The 16,816-nt window shown below is 49.5% G+C and overlaps 1 protein-coding gene across 4 annotated transcripts in view; it reads right to left on the bottom strand.

Moving 5' to 3' along the window:
• Window positions 1-16,816, bottom strand: part of LOC140427309 (ubiquitin-conjugating enzyme E2 U-like) — an 87,315-nt gene that overhangs the window by 23,700 nt on the left and 46,799 nt on the right. For all 4 annotated transcript variants that reach the window (XM_072512872.1, XM_072512873.1, XM_072512869.1 and 1 more), the window contains 2 exons: window positions 14,169-14,298; window positions 1,346-1,430 (listed from right to left, as the gene is read on the bottom strand). In XM_072512872.1, the coding sequence (XP_072368973.1) occupies window positions 1,346-1,430; window positions 14,169-14,298 (215 nt within the window). The remainder of the gene's footprint in view (window positions 1-1,345; window positions 1,431-14,168; window positions 14,299-16,816) is intronic.

Consider the following 16,816-nt stretch of genomic DNA (forward strand, 5'->3'; position numbering starts at 1 on the left):
TCAGGAAATGAGAGAAAAGGTTAGAAAATTAGACAAAACAAAACAAAGTTATAAGGACATCATACCCATACAATCTTTGACTCAGTCTTGTAACAACTGAAGCGCACCCTCTTCGACTGATATTTTGCTTTTGTCTGATTACGTTTACTGCTTAGAAATTTAACGACTTTTGTTTTCTTAAACGTTTAACCTGGGTGGCACAGTGGTTAGCACTGCTGCCTCACACCACCAGAGACCCAGGTTCAATTCAAACCTTGGGTGACTTTGTGTGTGGAGTTTGCACATTGTGCAGATTTGATGGGCCAAATGGCCTCCTTCTGCACTGTAGGGATTCTATGATTCTAGTTTTGTATCAAGCTCTGGACTGCATCAAGGCAATCCATGAGATTCAAATTATCTATGAATTGTTGGATGGAGAAGTCTTGGTGTACCGAATAACCACCAACATCAATTACTTGTTTGTTGTTCCATGACATGTTGTCAAATTGAGCATTTATGTGTAGCTTATTGATGAGTGCCAAAATTTGGCACTGCAGGGAACCAGCTGTTTCCATTGTGACAGCTTGGTATCTGGCTTTTTAATGGCCTTGAGCAACCTTGAGCACAACCAATTCCCCTTAGTCACCAGCAAGTATGTGTGGCAGAACCTTAACATGCTTGGTTACATTGTAGGGTAAGAATGTAATCCACTCAGTGCCTACCGATCTCCCTGGCAGGTCTTCTTTCATCTTGTTCACACAATAGCACTTCAAAAACAACTTGTAGCCTTAAAAGGATCTTGATCTGCAAACACCACAGAGTTATGTATTTTGTTGCTCCCATCAGTTTATGCTGTAAGAGTTCCTCTTGTAAAGTTGTAAGGTTAGTTGGGGTTATGGGGTTACAGGGATACAGGAGGGGGCGTGGGCCGAGGTAGGGTGTTCTTTCGGAGGGTCGGTGTGAGACCCGATGGGCCGAATGGCCTACTTCTGCAATGTAGGGATTCTAGGTTTTAAGATTCCTATTTTCTTCGTCTTTTACTGACATCTTGTAACTACTTCAATTTCAATCAGTTTCTCACTGAATTAATTAATATATTTTAGTTTCATTTAAGCATCATGATATAAACAAATTCAAGAACATTTATAATTATTTTGGAAGACAAAAAATGAAAATCAGGACAAAACCTTACTGTAAAATGGGAGATTAAAAATATCAATCCAGAGTTGTGATGGTTACCAGAAAATATATTATCAACCAGTGTCCTCATTACATCAAAGTTATTATTTAAATGAGTTAAAGCAAGTTGTGTGGGTCCAGAATATCCAAATATTGTTCAACAGCAAGAGTCTATTGATCTACTCACAGTAGTGGCTTCCCATAAATTGGTGTGGAAACTTGGTCTTGAAAATGGGCCACAGGAAAACTCTTAACTGCTAACTTGACTCCAGCTGTTGAGGGGCAAAGGAAAACTTGAGAAACTCTAGTACCCATACAAAGAACCAACACCATCACATTGTATTTCTTATTCCCCAAACTTTCCACCATACACCACTAAATTGAGCTGCCAGATTAAAATCCTCAGATTCTCCCTTTCTAGCATTCTGACTGTGAACCCTGTGACACTATTGAAGAATAGGTCCATAATAGCCAGACGCAGGATATATATTTTATATCAAAATATTATTTCTGGCATGGAAATTCATTTTATCATAATTACATTCCTCCCACGTAATTTACAGCATTTTCGCACATTCCCCCAGCCCGCTCACCATTTCTGCAATTTGCTTCTGTTTTGATCAGACATTGATGGGTTATTCTTCCACATCACAAACACTTCTCCAACAAGACCATTCTTCAAGCACGAGCCTGAAATGTGAATGTCAGCAAGCAATTTTACCGTGGGAGAAATCGCAATGGAGCTGAATCATATCCACACAGGTCTACTTTCCAGCAGGAGCCACTGGATAAGGATCAAGAGTGGAAATCCAGGACGGTGGCCAATTTTCTATCCTCCCTAACCAAATGCAGCTGATTGTGGTAGTCTGTGTAGAGGTATTACGGTACATGGTAATGCTGGAACACCATTGGTAGATATTGTATGCTTCAAGCTGTATGGTAGCTCCACCCTGCTCGGCGGGGTATAAGAGCCCGTGCCGCCCCAGCAGCCTTCATTCTGTACCTGAGCTACTGGGGGAAACATCTAGCTTATTAAAGCCTTCAGTTGGACTACAACCTCACTTTAATGGTCATTGATCGTGCATCAATTTAATAAGCTAGATTTAAAAGGATGGATCTCCGAATCAAGCCGGAGTGTCTTCAACTCAGCCCCCATGGGGCGAACTCAGCGGCAATCTTCAAGCACTGGCTGGCGTGTTTTAAAGGATAACTCGGGACGGCCAAAAACACACCCTTGGGAGAACAGAAAATGCAAGTCCTGCACTCGAGGGCCCGGAGATTTACACCCTCATCGAGGAAGCAGAAGACTTCGATGCAGCAATAGAGCTGCTAAAAGGACATTATATTCGCCCGGTAAACCAGGTCTACGCCCGACATCGGCTAGCAACAAGGCGACAAATCCCGGGGGAATCGCTGGAAGAATTCTACCGTGCACTCCAGGTGTTGGGGAGAAACTGCAGCTGCCCGCAAGTTTCGGCGAGCAAACACACAGAATTCTTGGTCCGGGACGCTTTTGTGGCAGGTATGCTGTCCTCCCAAATCCGCCAGCGATTGCTGGAAAAAGACACTCTAGGTCTCAAGGAGGCTTGGGCCCTTGCAGGCTCACTGGATGTGGCCCCCAGAAACGCCCGCGCTTACGTCCCTGACCGCACGGCAGCCCCCTGGGCACCGAACCCTTCCGCAGCCGACCCCGAGACATGCCCCATCCCCCCACAAGATTGTGCTGCATGGCGGCCTGGCAACCCCAGGGGGCCCCACTGCTACTTTTGCGGGCAGGCCAAGCACATCCACCTGCAAGGGATGCGGTAAAAAGGGCCATTTCGTGGTGGTATGCCAGGCCCATGCGGTTGCCGCGGTCTCCGGCGGCGAATACAGACCGCCACCACAAACCTCTCTACAGTCCCCATGCGGCCAGCGGGCGCCGCCATCTTACTACTCCAGGGCCACGTGCGGACCCCGGGCGCCGCCATCCTCTCCCGCGGATGCCACGTTAGATGGATGGGCGCTGCCATTTTGTGCACCCCCAGCCATGTGCGACCAATGGGAGGCGCCATCTTGGATGGACCACCAGGACCCCAGCTCGGCTGACCACACACTGCCCGAAGAGAACACTCAACTGCTGCGATTAGCCTCGGTGACTCTGGATCAGTCCGAGCCTCAAACATTCTCAACTGCTACAACGGCTGTATTTATCAACGGGCACGAGACGTCCTGCCTAATCGACTCTGGGAGCACGGAGCGCTTCATACACCCCGACACGGTAAGGCGCTGTTCTCTCCTCGTCCACCCCGTTAATCAAAAAATCTCCCTGGCCTCCAGTTCCCACTCAGTAGAGATAAAGGGGTTTTGTGAAGCAAACCTCACAGTCCAGGGAAGGGAGTTTAAAAATTACCGGCTCTACGTCCTTCCCCACCTCTGGCCACACTCCTAGGATTAGACTTCCAGTCTAATCACCAAAGTCTAACTTTCAAATTCAGCGGCCCTATACCCCCCCTCACTGTCTGCTGCCGCGCGACCCTTAAGGTCGACCCACCTTCCCCGTTTGCGAATCTCACCCCGGATTGCAAACCCGTCGCCACCAGGAGCAGACGGTACAGTGCCCAGGATCGGATCTTTATTAGGTCAGAGGTCCAGAGGCTACTGAGGGAAGGAGTCAGTGAAGCTAGCAACAGTCCCTGGAGAGCTCAAGTAGTGGTGGTAAAGACCGGGGAGAAGCATAGGATGGCAATCGACTACAGTCAGACCATCAACTGGTTTACGCAGCTGGACGCGTACCCCCTCCCCCGCATATCCGACCTGGTAAACAGGATGGCGCATTACAAGTTCTTCTCCACGGTGGATCTTAAGTCTGCCTACCACCAGCTCCCCACCTGCATTAGTGACCGCAAATACACTGCTTTCGAGGCACATGGGCAGCTCTATCACTTCTTAAGGGTTCCCTTCGGTGTCACCAACGGGGTCTCGGTCTTCCAGCGCGAGATGGACCGAATGGTTGACCGGTCCGGTTTACGGGCAACATTCCCGTATCTCGATAATGTCACCATCTGCGGCCACGACCAGCAGGACCACGGCACTAACCTCCGAAAATTCCTCCAGACCGCAAAGATCCTTAACCTTACATACAACAAGGATAAATGCGTGTTTAGCACCGACTGCTTAGCCATCCTCGGCTACGTAGTGCGAAATGGAGTTATTGGCCCCGACCCTGAGCGCATATGCCCCCTTATGGAGTTCCCCCTCCCTCACTGCTCCAAGGCCCTGAAGCGCTGCCTAGGGTTTTTCAGTTACTACGCCCAGTGGGTCCCCAACTATGCGGACAAGGCCCGTCCCAGAGCCAATCAACAGCTTTTCGCCTGTCGATAGAGGCCCACCAGGCCTTCAGCCACATCAAAACGGACATTGCAAAGGCCACGATGCACGTCATCGACGAGTCCCTCCCCTTCCAGGTCGAGAGCGACGCGTCTGACGTAGCTCTGGCGGCCAACCTCATCCAAGCGGGCAGGCCCGTGGCCTTCTTCTCACGTACCTGCCATGCCTCTGAAATCCGCCACTCCTCAGTCGAAAAGGAGGCCCAGGCCATAGTAGAAGCTGTGCGACACTGGAGGCATTACCTGGCCGGCAGGAGATTCACACTCCGCACTGACCAACGGTTGGTTGATTTCATGTTCGATAATGCAAAGCGGGGCAAGATAAAAAACTATAAGACCTTGCGGTGGAGGATCGAACTCTCCACCTACAACTCCGAGATCTTGTATCGTCCCAGGAATCTAAACGAGACTCCTGATGCCCTATCCCGCGGCTTATGTGCCATTGCACCAGTGGACCGCCTCCGAGCTCTCCACGAGGACCTCTGCCACCCGGGGGTCACTCGCTTTTCCCACTTTATCAAGACCCGCAACCTGCCCTACTCCATCGAGGAGGTCAAGACAGCCACCAGGGACTGCCAAATCTGCGCGGAGTGCAAACCGCACTTCTACCGGCCAGAGAAAGCTCACATGATAAAGGCTTCCCGTCCCTTTGAACGCCTCAGCATGGACTTCAAAGGCCCCCTCCCCTCCACCGACTGCAACACGTACTTCCTGAACGTGATTGACGAGTACTCCCGGTTCCCATTCGCCATCCCCTGCCCCGACATGACCGCAACCACCGTCATCAACGCCCTCCATAGCATCTTTGCACTGTTCGGGTTCCCCGCTTACAAACGTAGTGACAGAGGGTCCTCCTTTATGAGCGACAAACTGCGTCAATTCCTGCTCAGCAAGGGCATCGCCTCGAGCAGGACGACCAGTTACAACCCCCGGGGTAACGGACAGGTAGAGAGGGAGAACGGAACGGTCTGGAAGACCGTCCTACTGGCCCTACGGTCCAGGAATTTCCCAGTCTCCCTCTGGCAGGAAGTCCTCCCGGATGCCCTCCACTCCATCCGGTCACTGCTTTGTACCACAACCAACCAGACACCTTACAAACGTCTCCTTGTCTTCCTCAGGAAGTCCCCCTCTGGGACCTCGCTCCCGACCTGGCTGGCAGCTCCCGGACCCATCCTGCTCCGAAAACACGTGCGGGTGCACAAGTCGGACCCGTTGGTCGAGAGGGTCCATCTTCTCCACGCTAACCCCCTGTACGCCTACGTGGCGTACCCCGACGGCCGACAAGACACGGTCTCCCTACGAGACCTGGCGCCCGCCGGAGCCCCACGCACACCCCAGCCACCAGTCCCCCCTCCCCCCACCAGGACACCTTATAGGAGGATTGGTCCGTTCGTCGGTCCCGTCTAGCCCCCCCCCCCACCCACCGACGCACCCCGCAGGCACTCCCTTCCCAGGTCAACTGTTTTCCTCATCAGCGCCGTCGAGGGGTGTCGAAGCTTCCAGACAGACCGAGGCCACGCTCCCGGAGTCACAGACGCCCGAGCTTCCACCGGAGTCACCACCGAAGCTCCGACGATCACCGAGGATGACCAGGGCCCCCGATTGACTGATTGCTTCATTTTAAATTGTAAATTTAAATCATAAATTATAAATAGTTAATAGAATTGTAAATAGTTACAAAACGCTGTACGGAGGTACTACGGTACCTCCATAACTAATTCTACCACGTTGCCATGTTTGTAGTATCAGGCCACCACCCCTGCCGGACTCTTTTAACAGGGGGTGAATGTGGTAGTCTGTGTAGAGGTATTACGGTACCTGGTAACACTGGGACACCATTGGTAGATATTGTATGGTTCCTATTGGTCAAGCTGTATGGTAGCTCCGCCCTGCTAGGCGGGGTATAAGAGCCCGTGCCGCCCCAGCAGCCTTCATTCTGTACCTGAGCTGCTGGGGGGAAAATCTAGCTTATTAAAGCCTTCAGTTGGACTACAACCTCGCTTTAGTGGTCATTGATCGTGCATCACTGATACTAACTGCTGCCCCTAGCTGAGAGCAGCTAACTTAGATCAACTTAGCAGCTAACTGGATTACGCCTGAGACTTTTACTGTCTTCCATCAATTCCCAACACCCTCATAAAGCCCCATTGTTTTCTGACACAAGTCCAAGGGTCAGAAACCTCAGCATTACAGCTATTGCCATATCTGCATTGGACACAGACCTCTTCCTTAGACCCTTCTCCAATATCTTGTCTGCCTAATAACAGTTGCAAGGAACTCATGGATCTCTTTGTTAACAACCATCCATTCAGCTATTCCTGCCGGTTTCCCTTGTCTGCTCAGCCCAACCTTATTCCAGACCTCCTCCCACTCTCACCATGAATGACCAATGCTCCCTAGTTCCTCCCCCATCTACCCTTTTCATTTCTTCAAGTTCATCTTAAGACTGACCTTTCGCTGAAGAGAAATGCATTTGGTGGTAGAATCATGTTGGAGGTGGAGAAAAGAATTAAATGTGCAGGCTGGTGGAGTGGAAGGCAAGAATAAGGTGGATCCTGTCAGTGTCGCAGGAGAAAGGAAGGATGGTAGGAGCAGAAGCATGGCAAATGGGATGATAGTGATTAAGGATCTTGTCTACAATGTAGAAAAGAGTCCTTGGCTGAGGAACAGGGAGGACATATTGGAAAGTATCGTGCGGAAGATGGCATAAACTTCTTTTTAAAAAAATAAATTTAGAGTACCCAATTATTTTTTTCCAGTTAAGGGACAATTTAGTGTGGCCAATCCACCTAACCTGCACATGTGGGGGTGAAACCCACGCAGACATGGGGAGAATGTGTAAACTCCGAACAGACAGTGACCCGGGGTCGATTCAGCTCCGTAGGCAGCACGGCACCATCATGCCGCCCTAATCATAACACCTGTGATGGACATGGCGAAAATAGAAGAAAGGAATGGAGTCTTCTTTGGAAATGGGAGGTCAAAAGTATAACCAGGGAGCTGTTGGAGTGGCTTTGCTTGTAATAGATAACAGGTGATGCTCGATCAATAACTCCAGAAGCGAGATTAGATGACAATTGAAGGCTTTATTGGACTAGATGTTTCCCCCAGCAGCGCAGGTACAGAATACAGCTGCTAGGGAGACACAGGCTCTTATACTCCGCCTTACTGGGCGGAACCAGCAGGCAGGCTTCACTAATGATATTGCTGTCTCAGGTACCTCCCACAGCAATGATCTTACAGCATCAACCTGGGTACTGTAATAACCCTAATACCGACTACCACATTCACCGCCTGTTAAAAAAAAAGAGTCCGGCGAGAGTGGTGGTCTCACGTTATCCAGTGGTAGAGGTTGAGGTTATGGTGATACCCAGTATACATTAGTACAGTGTTTTGCCTCGTTACATGTCGCAACTATTTACAGTATTTATTTACATTCAAAATGAGGCAATTAGTCGGTCGGGGGCCCTGGTCGTCCTCTGCGATCGTCGCAGTTCCGGCGGTGATGCAGGCGTCGGCTCGGGCATCCATGGCTCCGGGAGCGTGGCTTCGGCTTCTTCGGCAGCTTCATCACCCCAAGATGGGACCAGCGGGAGAACCGATCCACCTGGGAAGGGGCCGGCTGTGGGTGCGCCGGTGGGAGGGAGGGTGGGGGTGTGGATGGGGACTCAGCGGGCGGCAGGTCCTGTAGGGAGACCGTATCCTGTCGGCCGTAGGGGTATGCCACGTAGGTGTATTGAGGGTTAGCGTGAAGAAGGTGGACCCTCTCGACCAATGGGTCTGACTTGTGCGCCCGCACATGTTTGCGGAGCAGGATGGGTCCAGGAGCTGCCACTACTTGAGCTCTCCAGGGACTGTTGCTAGCCTCAATAATACCTTCCTTCAGTAACCGCTGGACTTCCGACCTAATGAAGGGCCGGTCCTGGGCACTGTACCATTTGCTCCAGGTGGCGACGGGTTTGCAATCCGGGGTGAGGTTCGCAAAAAGGGAAGGTGGATCGACCTTGAGGGTTGCGAGGCAGCAGACAGTGAGGGGGGTATAGGGCCTGAATTTAAAAGTTAAACTCTGGAGGTTACATTGGAAATCTAATCCTAGGAGCGTGGCAGCGCAGAGGTGAGGGAGAATGTAGAGGCGGAAATTTTTTAATTCCCTTCCCTGGACCGTGAGGTTCGCTACGCAGAACCCTTTGATCTCTACAGAGTGAGATCCGGAGGCCAGGGAGATTTTTGATTAACTGGGTAGATTAACTTGCGCCATACCGTGTTGGGGTGTATGAAGCTCATGAAGGTGAGAGCATTGAGGGAGAACTAGGGAATAGGGACAGTGTGGCTCTGAGGCAGAGCAGACAGGGAGAAGTTGCTGAACACAGCGGGTCTGGTGGCCTGAAGTGCATATGTTTTAATGCAAGGAGTATTACGGGGAAGGCAGATGAACTTAGAGCTTGGATTAGTACTTGGAACTATGATGTTGTTGCCATTACAGAGACCTGGTTGAGGGAAGGGCAGGATTGGCAGCTAAACGTTCCAGGATTTAGATGTTTCAGGCGGGATAGAGGGGGATGTAAAAGGGGAGGCGGAGTTGCGCTACTTGTTCGGGAGAATATCACAGCTGTACTGCGAGAGGACACCTCAGAGGGCAGTGAGGCTATATGGGTAGAGATCAGGAATAAGAAGGGTGCAGTCACAATGTTGGGGGTATACTACAGGCCTCCCAACAGCCAGCGGGAGATAGAGGAGCAGATAGGTAGACAGATTTTGGAAAAGAGTAAAAACAACAGGGTTGTGGTGATGGGAGACTTCAACTTCCCCAATATTGACTGGGACTCACTTAGTGCCAGGGGCTTAGACGGGGCGGAGTTTGTAAGGAGCATCCAGGAGGGCTTCTTAAAACAATATGTAGACAGTCCAACTAGGGAAGGGGCGGTACTGGACCTGGTATTGGGGACTGAGCCCGGCCAGGTGGTAGATGTTTCAGTAGGGGAGCATTTCGGTAACAGTGACCACAATTCAGTAAGTTTTAAAGTACTGGTGGACAAGGATAAGAGTGGTCCGAGGTTGAATGTGCTAAATTGGGGGAAGGCTAATTATAACAATATTAGGCGGGAACTGAAGAACATAGATTGGGGGCGGATGTTTGAGGGCAAATCAACATCTGACATGTGGGAGGCTTTCAAGTGTCAGTTGAAAGGAATACAGGACCGGCATGTTCCTGTGAGGAAGAAGGATAAATACGGCAATTTTCGGGAACCTTGGATGACGAGTGATATTGTAGGCCTCGTCAAAAAGAAAAAGGAGGCATTTGTCAGGGCTAAAAGGCTGGGAACAGACGAAGCCTGCGTGGAATATAAGGAAAGTAGGAAGGAACTTAAGCAAGGAGGGCTAGAAGGGGTCACGAAAAGTCATTGGCAAATAGGGTTAAGGAAAATCCCAAGGCTTTTTACACGTACATAAAAAGCAAGAGGGTAGCCAGGGAAAGGGTTAGCCCACTGAAGGATAGGCAAGGGAATCTATGTGTGGAGCCAGAGGAAATGGGCGAGGTACTAAATGAATACTTTGCATCAGTATTCACCAAAGAGAAGGAATTGGTAGATGTTGGGTCTGGAGAAGGGGGTGTAGATAGCCTGGGTCACATTGTGATCCAAAAAGACGAGGTGTTGGGTGTCTTAAAAAATATTAAGGTAGATAAGTCCCCAGGGCCTGATGGGATCTACCCCAGAATACTGAAGGAGGCTGGAGAGGAAATTGCTGAGGCCTTGACAGAAATCTTTGGATCCTCGCTGTCTTCAGGGGATGTCCCGGAGGACTGGAGAATAGCCAATGTTGTTCCTCTGTTTAAGAAGGGTAGCAAGGATAATCCCGGGAACTACAGGCCGGTGAGCCTTACTTCAGTGGTAGGGAAATTACTGGACAGAATTCTTTGAGACAGGATCTACTCCCATTTGGAAGCAAATGGACGTATTAGTGAGAGGCAGCACGGTTTTGTGAAGGGGAGGTCATGTCTCACTAACTTGATAGAGTTTTTTCGAGGAGGTCACAAAGATGATTGATGCAGGTAGGGCAGTGGATGTTGTCTATATGGACTTCAGTAAGGCCTTTGACAAGGTCCCTCATGGTAGACTAGTACAAAAGGTGAAGTCACACGGGATCAGGGGTGAGCTGGCAAGGTGGATACAGAACTGGCTAGGCCATAGAAGGCAGAGAGTAGCAATTGAGGGATGCTTTTCTAATTGGAGGGCTGTGACCAGTGGTGTTCCACAGGGATCAGTGCTGGGACCTTTGCTCTTTGTAGTATATATAAATGATTTGGAGGAAAATGTAACTGGTCTGATTAGTAAGTTTGCAGACGACACAAAGGTTGGTGGAATTGCGGATAGCGATGAGGACTGTCGGAGGGTACAGCAGGATTTAGATTGTCTGGAGACTTGGGTGGAGAGATGACAGATGGAGTTTAATCCGGACAAATGTGAGGTAATGCATTTTGGAAGGTCTAATGCAGGTAGGGAATATACAGTGAATGGTAGAACCCTCAAGAGTATTGAAAGTCAAAGAGATCTAGGAGTACAGGTCCACAGGTCATTGAAAGGGGCAACACAGATGGAGAAGGTAGTCAAGAAGGCATACGGCATGCTTGCCTTCATTGGCCGGGGCATTTAGTATAAGAATTGGCAAGTCATGTTGCAGCTGTATAGAACCTTAGTTAGGCCACACTTGGAGTATAGTGTTCAATTCTGGTCGCCACACTACCAGAAGGATGTGGAGGCTTTAGAGAGGGTGCAGAAGAGATTTACCAGAATGTTGCCTGGTATGGAGGGCATTAGCTATGAGGGGCGGTTGAATAAACTCGGTTTGTTCTCACTGGAACGAAGGAGGTTGAGGGGAGACCTGATAGAAGTATACAAAATTATGAGGGGCATAGACAGAGTGGATAGTCAGAGGCTTTTCCCCAGGGTAGAGGGGTCAATTACTAGGGTGCATAGGTTTAAGGTGAGAGGGGCAAGGTTTAGAGTAGATGTACGAGGCACGTTTTTTACGCAGAGGGTAGTGGGTGCCTGGAACTCGCTACCGGAGGAGGTGGTGGAAGCAGGGACGATAGGGACATTTAAGGGGCATCTTGACAAATACATGAATAGGATGGGAATAGAAGGATACGGACCCAGGAAGTGTAGAAGATTGTAGTTTAGTCGGGCAGCATGGTCGGCACGGGCTTGGAGGGCCAAAGGGCCTGTTCCTGTGCTGTACATTTCTTTGTTCTTTGTTTGCTCCCGGAGTCGATCAGGCAGGATGTTTCGTGCCCACTGATGAGCACGGTCGGCGTCGTGGTCGAGAGTGTTCGGGGCCGAGACTGGTCCAGGGTCACCGAGGCAAGTCGTGGCAGAAGTTGGAGGTTTTCCTCGGGCGGTGTGTGGTCATCCGAACCGGGGTCCTGAGACTCCAGCCAAGATGGCAGTGCCCACTGGTCGCACATGGCTGGGGGTGTGCAAGATGGCGGCGCCCATCCGTCGCACGTGGTCCCCGAGGAACAAGATGGCGACGCCCGGGGCCCGCACATGGCTCTGGAACAGGAAGATGGCGGCGCCCGCTGGCCGCACATGTCTCGTGGAGAGGGTTGGGGTGGCGGTCCCGGTTCGTCACCGGAGACCGCGGCGACCGCCCGGGCCTGGCATACCGCCACAAAATGGCCCTTTTTGCCGCACCCTTTGCAGGTGGAGGAGCGGGCCGGGCAGGGCTGCCGGGGGTGCTTGGCTTGCCCGCAAAAATAGCAGCGGGGCCCCCCGGGGCTGCCTGGTAGTCGCGCAGCGCAAGCTTGTGGGGGGGGGGATGGGGGATGCATCGGAGTCGGCCGCGGGGGGGTTCCACGCTGCACAAAGGGCCGCCGCGCGGTCGGGTACGTAAGCGCGGGCGTTTCAGGAGGCCACATCCAGGGAGCAAGCAAGGATCCTTGCTTCCTTGAGGCCTAGTGTCTCTTTTTCTAGCAGCCGCTGACAGATTTGGGAGGACAGCATACCTGCAACGAAAGCGTTCTGGATCAAAAGTTGTGTGTGGTCGCTGTCTGAAACTTGCGGGCAGTCACAGTTGCTACCTAACACGAGGAGCGCACGGTAGAATTCCTCCAGCGATTCCCCGGGGATTTGTCGCCTCATCGCTAGCAGATGTCGGGCGTAGACCTGGTTTACTGGGGGTATATGGTGTCCTTTCAGCAGGGTCATTGCAGCGTCGAAATCGTCCGCATCCTCAATGAGGGTGTAGATCTCTGGAGTGGAGAACTTGCAGTTTCTGGTCCTCCGTAGGTTCAGTCGTGGCTGTCCTGAGATACTCTTTGAAGCACGCCAGCCAGTGTTTGAAGGTTGCCACTGAGTTTGCCGCATGGGGGCTGAGTTGCAGACACTCCGGCTTGATTCGGAGCTCCATTCTTTAAAATCTGGTCCAATAAATTGATGCTCGATCAATAACTCCAGAAGCGAGATTGGAAGACAATTGAAGGCTTTATTGGACTAGATGTTTCCCCCAGCAGCGCAGGTACAGAATGCAGCTGCTAAGGAGACGCAGGCTCTTATACTCCGCCTTACTGGGCGGAACCAGTAGGTAGGCTTCACCAATGATATTGCTGTCTCAGGTACCTCCCACACCAATGGTCTTACAGCATCAACCTGGGTACTGTAATAACCCTAATACCGACTACCACACACGGTAGCACAGTGGTTAACACAGCTGCTTCACAGCTCCAGGGTTCAAGGTTCGATTCCCGGCTTGGGACATTGTCTGTGCGGTGTCTGCACGTTCTCCCCGTGTCTGCGTGGGTTTCCTCCGGGAGCTCTGATTTCCTCCCACAGTCCAAAGATGTGCAGGTTAGGTGGATTGGTCATGCTAAATTGCCCTTAGTGTCCAAAAAAGGACAGGTGGGATTATGGGGATAGGGTGGAACTGTGGGGATATGGTGGGCGCTCTTTCCAAGGGCCAGTGCAGACTCGATGGGCTGAATGGCCTCCTTCTGCACTAAATTCTATGATTCTACGATTTAAAGGGAGATATTTGACGGAAAGAATGAAAGGTTAATTAAATCAGGGCGAGAGCTGGAAGCAACATTCATATATTCATATTTGAATCAAAGATCCCATTTGTTTTTATAAATTAACACTTGAGAAACATTTTCTTTTTTTCAATTTTCTTCCCTGAAATCATTCCACCACCACTCTAGTGGTAATTCTGGACGATGAGTATCAATAGTCTTCACTCCAATCGGCATCATGCCCATGTCCAATCTGTACACAGCAGAGGTGTACACTTTCCCAGTTGGAGACCTAATAGTGATCAGCAGCAACATCTCTGGTTCATTTTTTCCCCCTCCAAGCCAGAGCAGCTCAGATTCACCACCATAGGCCCAGTTAATAAAAGTGAACTCAAGATCAATCCTGGAACTTTGCTGGCAAATACAGATGTGCTTCATACATCAGCTGAGCCACTGAGCTGGTCTATTCCATTTTTAAAAAGAGTTTCTAATTTTAAATTCAGAAATGAGCTTTCTTCCCTTGTCTCAGCTCTGTGTGCTGCTAAAATATATAGAAACCTAGCAGGCAGGCAGTACCATGCCTTATATTCTCACTATATAAATATTTCAAGTGTTTCTGACTCTAAAGATCTTACTTTCTTTAAGCTTTCTGCTGGTTCTGACACATTCCAAAATCATTTCTCGATAACGTGATGGGTTCTCCTTTAACATCTCAACGGCTTCCACATTGACCGCATTTTCCAGCACTGGATTGGACAACATCACCTAGTTGGAGATTATAGCACATCTCTAAATCAGTGTTTCGGTAATTGAGTTTCAAAACCAAACAGACCAATTAAATAACAACAGAAAAGGACTGAGTGGTGAATTGATTGATTAAATACCATCTTGCCACACCTGGATTTCAGCTTTCAACCCAAACTAAATTGACAGGGTAAAATTCAACTTCCTCTTCTTGCTGTTTATTGTGTTATAATCTTATCATTAGACTACTGGATTTAATGGCAGTATTACAAAATCATACCCCATCAACCATTCATAAAACTCCAACTGGTCTCATTGGCACGGTACGGGCGCCATGGCAGCACAGTGGTTAGCACTGTTGCTTCACAGCACCAGGACCCGGGTTTGATTCCCAGCTTGGGTCGTCTGCACATCCACCCTGTGGCTGCGTGGGTTTCCTCCGGGTGCTCTGGTTTCCTCCCACAAGTCCCGAAAGACTGTTTGTTAGGTGACTTGGACATTCTGAATTCTCCCTCAGTGTACCGAACAGGCGCCGGAATGTGGCGACTAGGCGTTTTTCAGAGTAACTTCATTGCAGTTAATGTAAGCCTACTTAGAACATAGAGAACATAGAACGATACAGCGCAGTACAGGCCCTTCGGCCCACGATGTTGCATCGAAACAAAAGCCATCTAACCTACACTATGCCATTATCATCTTGTGACTTGTGACACTATTAAAAAATTTTTATTATCGTCCATTAGCAAGAAAGCAAGGAAATAAATCAGATAGGAGTTCTGCTCCTTGCCACAACCTTCTGGAAAGTGCATGTATAGACGTTGCTGGAAGACCAAACTCAGCATCAGTAAATTCTGAGAGCATTCAATGCATGGGCACTAGAGATTACCAGTCTGGCAAGGTATCACAAGATCTATTGGACTCTGAAACTCTATTCTAGTGAAGGGGGGGGGGGGTTCAGTGATGATACCTCTTAACACTAAATAATTAGCATGCCACTAGATTAGTTTTACATAAATTACTTTATTAAGGATTGTGATGAATTATAGGAAGAGTACCGAGTAATCATTATTAACCATTAAACATGTATTTTTAGGACATAGCAGTAATAAGTAATCAATAGTGAAACAATCCAGGGTGCTGGTTCTGTTGTTCTGTTTCTCACAAACAAACAGCACAGGATGTTGCGATTGTACATAGTGTCAGATGAGGATCATGGCATCAATCATGGGTTGCTTGCGATTCTATTGGATGAAGTTTAAACATTGCTTGCAATTCTATTGGGTGAAAGTTAAACATTGCTTGCAACTCTATTGGGTGAGTTTAAACATAGCAGCTTCACGGATTGGATCAGCTCCAACTGGGGAGGGTTATTTATTTTTGAATGTTGTATATGTGCTGAGTTTGTGTCTTTGTTCTGTAGAAGGACGTTGGCAGCTTTCCAGGTCTTATTTCTCATGTACATGAAAGCAAGCTTGTAGAATATTAAACTGTCTTCAGATTGTTGCTATGTCTGCTGCTCTTTGTACTGAGTTGAGCCACAGGAGAAAAGCCCACGTGGAAGCCGACTCAATAAACAGGACTTGAAACAGTTCCTACATTATTTGGCGCTGCGAGCATTATCGTCCACAGGATTCTGACCAGAATGATATGCCCCCCTGGGTGAGTACATTTTGATTTACCACCCAGTAGATAGAGGTTGCGTATCACACGGTCGGATCCATAAATTGTGCGATTCGGACAAGGGGTGCAAGTTGCGAGTAGGTAGCAGCAGACACAAGCAACACTGAGAATGGGCTAATATTGGGTGGACAAAGACGGACTTTTGTACCACGCCAAGGAGCAGTGCAGGATAAACCGCCGCGTGTTTTAAAAGAAGAAGAGTGGAAAGGGTAGGGCCCTCCGACGATTCGATGGAGTCCAAAACAGGGAGCCCCCAGTGGGGACCTGATTGCAGTATGATACAAACCATTGTAATTGAGCATAGGAAGTTGATCAAAAAGATGGTTGAAAAAGGATATGATTCAGAAGTGCCCGAATCTGAGCAAAAGGCTTAGTGGCCAGGGCAGACTAAAAATAAGGCAGAGAGGCAGCTGTAATACTTGCTGCACTGATGAAAAATCACCTCAACACTGAGGCAGAGCAGAAACAAGCAGCCCCTATCAGAAAAGCGCAGGAGGAGGGACTGAACAAACCACAGGGAAGGATGGTGGCTGAGCCACTATAGTCCTCCCTCCCTGAGGAGGAAGGAGAACAGGGGAAAATAGACGGGGCCAGTTTAGCTGACGAAGCAGCCCAGTATAATGACTATCCACCCCCGTATAATTCAAAAATCCCATCCGCTCCCATGGCACCAATTCGAACTACATTCGAAACTGCCGCGGGTGGGAGAGGAGCCATAACGGCTACTCAAGCAATGCCACTGACTGCAGCGGAAATGTTCATGGACAAACCCGGTCCATTGTGCCAAAACCATACTAATTCAGCCTTTTGGGAAACCATGGATGAATTACGGGAAACCCACGATCTAACCCTGGATGAC

The sequence above is a fragment of the Scyliorhinus torazame genome, chromosome 7 (assembly GCF_047496885.1).
Source record: "Scyliorhinus torazame isolate Kashiwa2021f chromosome 7, sScyTor2.1, whole genome shotgun sequence".
Lineage (NCBI taxonomy): Eukaryota > Metazoa > Chordata > Chondrichthyes > Carcharhiniformes > Scyliorhinidae > Scyliorhinus > Scyliorhinus torazame.